Raw genomic sequence first — 8,104 nt, 5'->3', positions numbered from 1 at the left:
GATTGTCTATCACAGTTTACGTGGTTTTTCACTAAAGTGTCTGAGTATTATCCTGAAAAGCCAGTGTTTTTCTTAGCGCTTCATACCAATGCATGATAGCAAAAAACTTTGCAAACTCAATTTGTGAGGTTGTTTTATGTACAGAAGATGAGTGGAATATCTGTTTGGTGCTGTTCTATTTCTCTCCTGTTTAACTTTTTTTAGGCTCCTCAGCTCTTTTACTTTAACCAGTCTAGCTCCAGTACGTCACCCACTAGGCCTACTACAAAATAAATATTAAAAAATCCCCTAAAGCAGCGAAAAAAAGACACATCTTAATTTAATTAAACTGCTCAACATTGCTGGAAGGTGTAGGGGCTTTGCTGTTAATCATTTGGTGGGGTTGACATTGGAAAGTGTTTCAAGATTCACGATACTGAGATAGCATTAAGAAATAACCATTTTTCCCGCTGATAAGGTGATTTTCTATTGTGGATTAGGAATGGACATTTATACAAAAGTGAGGCTATTTCAAGATCACTGACAAAGACCTCACAGAACTTTGACACACCATTGTTTCGCCCGCCACAAACACAGGGGTCGCTGTGGAGACTACACCACCATGATTTGATGGCTTTCACCCTTAAACGGCGGAAGTTGCTTGCTCATCCTCAGACAGTTTCAAAGATGGCTCTTGCTAGTGTGTTGAACAGTGATTGTGCGGATTTTTCTTTTGATAATTGTCAACCTTTTTCATTTGGATGTGGATCCGGACAGAGCACCCCTGGGTTCGATGCTACACCGGGAGACGGTCTTAGTTTTTCGGTTAAGAACCCGCTGTGTGCCGTAGATGAGGACGGCGTTGAGAGGAAAATCGAGTTTCTTCATGGAACAACCACTTTAGCGTTCAAAGTAAGAATAACAATTTCTATGATGTGGTGATGGTGAACATAAGAAAAAACAATAACACGTCGTGCTTGAAAAGTAGACCTTTCGTAAATCAGTTAAATTCTTAATAAAACGTTAACGTTACACTCATATGGCGCCTCAGTTTGAATGTTAGCATGCTAGCGCGGCTACAAACAGCTTTATCACCGCGGACGTGTTCATGACAGCTAAGAGATGTTAATGTTTCCGAACAACATCTGTAAACCAAAAACCGATTGATTGACAACAGTTGCTCAATTTTCTAACCAAGTGTCACAAGTGTGCAGCATTGTGGCAGAGTAGCTTTGAATAGCACACATTGAGCATCGAGGCTAGCAAAGGGCTGTACAAAATCGGTTAAAGTCGGCAAATTATTCGATTGACTTAATTTATTGAGACTGTTTAATGCATTGTAGTACGCGGAAAGTAAATGACAAAAATCCTCTAAATATGTTCTCATCCAGAGTGATAGAGTAAGCCATATAAAAGAGTATTTGGTTGTCAAAGTTGACAGTCAGGACTCCGGTGTCACATGGGAGATTAAGCCTGTTTTGCCCATTGTGACAACAAAACTTTCCTTGCTTCTGGTAAGGCTAATGCACAGGCTAAGGATGCCCAAGATACTTTACGTGTCACAGTCAAATCAGTGATGTATTTTTTAAAAATAGTAATAATGTAATCAAACTTTTTAGGTTAGTTAGGTGTACTTTCAAGAATTTGACTCTGATTTTAATGATTAATTTGGCTTAGTGATCATTGGATATGTTCTATCGTGATTATTTTGCTGCCTGCCATGTGTTTCTCTTTTTGTTCTTGGTACGTCCCCATTTGGTCATATGTTTTGAATGGAGTTCACCCTCCTTAATGGGTGCATGTGGTTTTCAAATTGAACAACTCATGTTATAACTTCAACAAGATTTCAGATTGATCACCAAGAGCTCAGATGGCTCAGCAACAGAGTTCGGGAGTCAAAAATAAGTTGATGCAGAAAAACGTGTGAAAAGGACATTGTTGTATCATTGACATGTCGTGCTACTGTAGAACTAACTACCATGCAAACACAGGTGAAAGAGAGCTACAATTTTAACATTATTTATTCCATTTTGCTCTGTGACTAACAGCCTTCTGAGGTAATGGCCCCCATTTTTACTCATGCCCTTTAAGGCAGCAGGAAATAAGTGATAAAATCAACCTGCTTTGTATGTACACAAACCCTCATTGTAAAACTTGCTCTCAATGCTGAATAATGGCACATTTATATCATTTGCAATCTCCTCTATTGGCAGTTGATACATTTTCCATCTAGTTTACAATTATGGATCAATATGTTGGCTCGTGTGTTGATATGCTCTGATGCGCTTCTGTAAAACCTGAAGTGGAAAGTAAAGCAGCCGTTTAAAAACTTATAAAATGATAATTGATTAATCATTTGCCATTTTTTGTCCACGTCTTCGATCTTTTCTGAGTGTTAGTGCTTCTGTTGTAACAATGTGGCTTGGTCGCTGTAGGAGATTCTAAACAGTGATGAATCATGTCAACAAAAAGTGAATGATTTTATCTAAAAGTTGTGGTAGATGAATTGTGCAGTATATATTTGTGACAGACTTCAAATCTGATGAAGCTTTCTTTACTTTCTACATATATGTGAAGGATAATTCTGTTTTGTTATTCTTAGAAGGCCCAGAGAAAATGCTGAAAGTCACAATAAATTCAAGCTACTAACAAGATGGTGTAATTGCCTGTTATAAGCTCTCCCTCTGTGCCTGAGAACCCCACTGGGTCCAAAACTATTAAAAACACATAAAAGAAAGCCATAGTGTTTCAGTGACATATCATTTTATTACACTGGAAACAACCAGGGATGCATTATCCTCTGGCAGAGCAGTGTAAATACTGAACCACATCTCTGCTGTTGATTTTTGTCTCTTCAGGGGATTCGTTGATAAAAAGAAAAGATAAAACATCGCCATCTTTATCCCTTAATCCCAGAGTGTTTTAGATGAAACCCTCCCCAGCAGACATCTCCTTCTGACTGGCCAGATCTGTTGTCTTCACTTTAGTGCTATACTGCTGTTTGACTGTCAGTTTAGAGATACAGAGTTGTTTTAGGGAATAAGTGTTGCCTCTTATCCAGCGCTTTCTGGCAGAACTGAATTATATATTTCATCCCTGTGACAGCTGCAGACCAGAAGCTGTTTCTGTCTCGTCTAAGTGGATATAAGAGGGATTTAATGGGAACATACTGATGTGTACACAGTGATCACTGATCCACCAGCTTCTCTAACGTGTTTCCCCCCTGCTGTTTCCTCCCTTAGTTCCAGCATGGTGTTATTGTAGCAGTAGACTCTCGGGCCACAGCAGGCTCCTACATTGCATCGCAGACCGTGAAGAAGGTGATCGAGATCAATCCCTACCTGCTGGGAACCATGGCTGGAGGAGCCGCAGACTGCAGCTTCTGGGAGCGCCTGCTGGCCCGTCAGTGCCGCATTTACGAGCTTCGCAACAAGGAGCGCATCTCTGTGGCAGCCGCTTCCAAACTGCTGGCTAACATGGTGTACCAGTACAAGGGCATGGGACTCAGCATGGGAACCATGGTGTGTGGCTGGGACAAGAGAGGACCAGGTAAACAGAACAGATGCATTTGAAGCACACTCTTAAGGCTTACTTTAGCTCAATCTTGATATTTTTAGTTATAAATCAACATCAGCTGCCAACAGGGTAATCACTCCTCTCCTTTAGCATTAAAATTTATACCCATGTTACTGACTATACCTTCATTTATTAAAAGGCATTTGTTTTTTTATAAGTTGAATGAATGGAATTGGGTTTCATTCATCAGTTTTGCTCAGTGGCTTTTATCTTTATTTGTAAAGGTAAAACTCAATGGGTGACAGATGAGGTTTGTAGTGTAATGACAGATATAAAAAAATATCAAGAGTACAGAAAAAAGATGAAACTTTATTAAAATTAGACTGACTCAACATTTATTGCTCTAAAACAGGAAACATTTTGATATCAAACAGATGGTTTTCTTTTGTACTGATTAGTGAAAAGAAGCATGAATGGAATCAGTTAAAGCTGAATATCAGCGAAGCTTTATTAAGTTATAAGCATGCGGCTACAAGATGAGATAATCACAAGATAAAAACAGATGGACACAAAGTTTGTGTTTTTATTTTTATTTATGTGTAAGTCAATTTTGTGTCTTTTACTTCAACACTAAAACCAGAAATGAGAAATCCCAGCATATTTCAGCTTTCAGTCCCACACTGGAACCCGCACAGGCGAAGCTCACTGCCTATTTTAGGCATGTGATGCGTTTTTGAAATCTAGCATAGTTTGAATCTCTCTTGATATGAAAACAACAAAGTAAATCAACTCTTACATATAGAATAATTCTAAAGCTGTGTCTTGTATTTCTTGTTGTGTTAAGTGTCTTTCATGTGTAACTGTCACCCTGTATGGTTTTCAATGCAAGCTGCTCCATCAGATTTGGTAACATATTTGCAGGTTGTAAAGATGTCCACTAGATGGCAGTGCAGCCTCTCTTTCCCTCCCTCCTTCCCTGAAACTTTCAGCTGATAGTTTTGGATGCCTTGCCGTGTGAGGCGGTACATCACAGTACGTGTGCTTAAAGAGGCCGCCACAGTGACACAGTAATGGGAAATCGATGAGGCTGAGAGTGCGGGCCAGAGAGAACGTTGGATGATGGACGTTGGGTCTCAGCCCCGGACAATTGGGTCGCATGCATAATGCCCGTACACCCCCTGAGATCGATGCAGGCTTTGTCTTGAAAACACACAAGGCTGGGTGAACAACTGCGGCCGCCCAGTATGCCAACAATCCTAAAAGACACGTGTTAAATCTCAAGCAATCAATTGGGGAAATAATGATCCCTTTATAGGTTCAATAGGTGTGAGAGCTTCGCCGTGGTCCTCACAATGCCAGTGATTGAATAAAGAGGTAAATGTCATGTAAATTAAATCAATCGCGATTAGGTGGGAAGCTCATTAGCCGGCTACAATCATGTCAAGAGCACTTATTCCCCTGATGGAGTGTCTTAAGCTGCATGCTAAATACATCAAATAAAAACTGTGTTGAAGCGCTTGTCAAGTCTGACTCTTGGTAATGACATTAAATGTTATGACACTTGTAATCGGTGCATAGTTAATTCATGATAACTCTGTTGTGGCTTTGTAATTGACAGAGACGAGCAGCAGCATCGTCTGTGGCTCAACACAAGGACATCAGAGGTTCCGTTGTGTGTGATTAAAATGGACTGAGCCCCCGTGATATAAAAAAAAAGACAGTGCATGAAACGAGACCCATGTGGCAGTCACTTTTACAGCCACTCCCAGGAGAGTGATGTAACCGCTTTTTTTTTTTCGCCCATCAGTGCGACGGCTGCTCCCTTTGTACTCCTGGTCCAGGGGTGAAATCTAGTGGGAAGGACAAACTCTTGCCCATTTGCTGCCAGCCACCCATCTCACTCCTCTGTGCTCATCAGCGTCCTCTAAAAGCTGTCAGTCCAGCCAGCTGCACAGGCTTCTGTTCAGAAAAGGCTCCTTAAGCACCTGTCAGTTGATCGATGGAGTGGAAGGAGCCTCACTTGGCCGCCACTGCTGCAACGCCTCAGCATCCAGGCAGCCTGGCCCCCGCTTCCCTTTTAAGTGGGCCTCATGAATTTCTTGTGTTTTTCTTAGTCGGTTTTCAAGGTGCGGAGACCGTTAATCGATCTGGCATTGGGGTCTACAAAGACCCCAGGTGCGTATGGAGAGGAAGAGATTTGGCAAAGTGTTTTTTGGTGCCGCTCTGCCTCTAAACTTGGACCTCTTGAAGAGTCCTCATCCACCTCCGACAACCGCGCTACTCAACACGAGAGGCCGCCTTTACAGCTCTCTTCCCCCCTGGTTATTATGTTTTTAACGAGTGCCTTGCAGTTTTCAAGAGGAACAGGCAGGTCTCAGAATGGCAAATTACCCCCGTGCATAGGCAGGCACTGGATGATTATCGTGGCAAGCTAACGACAGGCTGAGGAAGCTGCAATTTGCCAGTTGAAAGTGATGGTAAGCCCCTTTTTTTCCAGAAGCGCAAGTGGCTCTCTAGCCCTAATAGACTGTCACTGGTTTAGCAGAGGAACTCTGTGAGCGAGGATGTGCGATCCGAGGGCATTTTGAAGTGTGTTTTAATGTGAGCGATATGGGATAGCTGTGGATATCAGACCATTTTTCATGCACGTACCTCCATGTTTCTCAGAGTGAGTATCATTTCACAGGTTTCTCTTTGAAGTGTTATGAAAAACATGCATTTTCTGCGAGCTGTCTTTTTACCATCTGCAGGCAGGCAGGCAGGCAGGCAGGCTGTGGGCGAGCTCACAGGCTGGTGCTAGTCACCCATTCCACGTCACTCTGGGATCAGGCATAGTGAGTGTGTCACGGCGTGGAACAAAATGTCTCGCACGTGTCCACAAAGCATGGTGTGGAGCAAACTGTCCCTCACAAATCCATCAGAGCATTTTCGCTCTGCAGGGCACGTGGGATTATATGTTTGATCAGTTTTGTGTGGAGTGAACTCGAGCCGCCTTTTCTCATTCAACTGTTTGTGAAAGAAATGTGTGCACAGAAGAAACAGTGTGTATTTGTAGTGAGGAATGAATTTACTGTACTCGTCAGATGTCCAGAGGATGTGTTGCTTTTCTTTGTCCTCCTTGAGGTGCGAGGTGCAGTTACCTGTGCAGCTTGGGTTGCAGGTCGATAGTTAATTTTTGGCGTGTTTGCAAGGATCAATAAGGCCCCGAGCAAGGCCCTCAGGCAGACAGCGATGTGACCTGTGCTTCGTCAGCAGGTTCTGTGGCCGGCTTCGTTTTACTTGAAGAGGATGCAGCTGTTCATATCTGCCAGCCTTTCTTCACTTGGAGAGGCTGCAGCTGTTCATATTTTCTCTCTGGAGGACCTGGAGTGTGTGCGTTAACGAGTTTGTGTGTTTGTTTGTGTGAGAGGGGTTGTGTTAGATGTTCAAACTTGGTTTTCCTGACAAAGCTCTACACCTGAGTCAGAAGGAAGGTGTATGCTTCACAGACACTCCCTTGGTGTGATTTTGTTCTTTCCCCTTTTGCTTTCAGACCATCTTGACCTGCCATTTGTCCTCTGTTTTTAGGGCTGTACTACGTTGACTCAGAGGGGAACCGGGTGTGCGGCGACCTGTTTGCCGTCGGCTCAGGCTCCATGTACGCCTATGGTGTGATGGACAGTGGCCTGAGGCACGATCTGACCGTAGAAGAAGCCTGCGAGCTGGGCCGTCGCGCTATCTACCAGGCCACATACCGTGACGCCTACAGTGGAGGGCAGGTCAACTTGTACCACGTGCACGATGGGGGCTGGACCAACGTCTCCAAGGAAGATGTGCTCACGCTGTACCAGCAGTACAAGGGGCAGGCATAGACCTGAAAATGAAGAGCACAGAGGGCACAGGAAGGGTTAGGAGTTTGTTCTAGTACCTGATGTTTGAGATATTCTGAAAGTGTAAGTAGGGTTCACATATGAATAACAAGGACTCATAAGCTGATTGATTTCCACTTGTATTCCTTCTCTGACACATTTTGACTTGTTACCATTAAGCTTTCAAGAGTACATTTTTAAGAAAGCCAGGGAGCTCCACTCACCCCGCACACGGTATGAATTGGGCTGCAGAGAGAGGGATGACTCAAACATGCTTTAATACAGTGTGGGAGTAGTGTGCTGCTTGCCCTACATACGATTCATTTGGATCTAACCTGAAAAACTACATATTCCACAATAAAACCTGTGATGTTTTTTCAAACGTGGTCTCTTGATTGTGATTATTTCTTCCCTCAGGTCTTAGGATTGTTGATTGTAGTGTTTGATGAAATCCAATCTTCTTGTGACAAGTTTGTCGCCTCGTCCTCTATTGTTGTCATCCTTCCACGGTTGGTGCTTACTTTCAGTTGTCTGTTCCCACAGCTGTTAGGATTCAGAGGTACATCTGAAGCCTGTTTTGTCTCCTCTGTATGTTCAGTGTTTATTAGTGAAGAGGAGCGCTGTCTAAATAGCACTATTTAATTGCATACTTCGTCCTTGGTAATTGTGCCTCCTGAGTTGTAACAGTGTTTCCTTTCCCTCATTGATAATGTTGCACAAATTTGCCTTTTAATTGGAAGAGGAAATTTATTCTTTCTTTC

General features: G+C 42.9%; 1 protein-coding gene across 1 annotated transcript; it reads left to right on the top strand.

Annotated features, from left to right (window-relative positions):
- Nucleotides 1–638: 638 nt before the first annotated feature.
- Nucleotides 639–7,721, top strand: psmb5 (proteasome 20S subunit beta 5). The gene is made up of 3 exons (XM_074689536.1): nt 639–891; nt 3,222–3,528; nt 7,063–7,721. The coding sequence occupies exons 1-3, from the start codon at nt 667–669 to the stop codon at nt 7,344–7,346; spliced, it is 816 nt and encodes a 271-aa protein (XP_074545637.1). The 5' UTR covers nt 639–666; the 3' UTR covers nt 7,347–7,721.
- Nucleotides 7,722–8,104: the final 383 nt, after the last annotated feature.

Source organism: Halichoeres trimaculatus, unplaced genomic scaffold (genome assembly GCF_033239565.1).
Source record: "Halichoeres trimaculatus isolate MK-OKI-2021-1 unplaced genomic scaffold, fHalTri1.1 fHalTri1_scaffold_15, whole genome shotgun sequence".
Taxonomy (NCBI): Eukaryota; Metazoa; Chordata; class Actinopteri; order Labriformes; family Labridae; genus Halichoeres; species Halichoeres trimaculatus.
The sequence above is the reverse complement of the archived record's forward strand: the minus strand, read 5'-3'. Positions and strand labels throughout refer to the sequence as shown.

Coding starts and splice junctions, on each gene's coding strand:
- psmb5 (XM_074689536.1), top strand. CDS start 667: ATGGCTCTTGCTAGTGTGTTGAACAGTGATTGTGCGGATTTTTCTTTT. Junction 892..3,221: donor CAACCACTTTAGCGTTCAAA/GTAAGAATAACA, acceptor TTCCTCCCTTAG/TTCCAGCATGGTGTTATTGT. Junction 3,529..7,062: donor CTGGGACAAGAGAGGACCAG/GTAAACAGAACA, acceptor CTCTGTTTTTAG/GGCTGTACTACGTTGACTCA.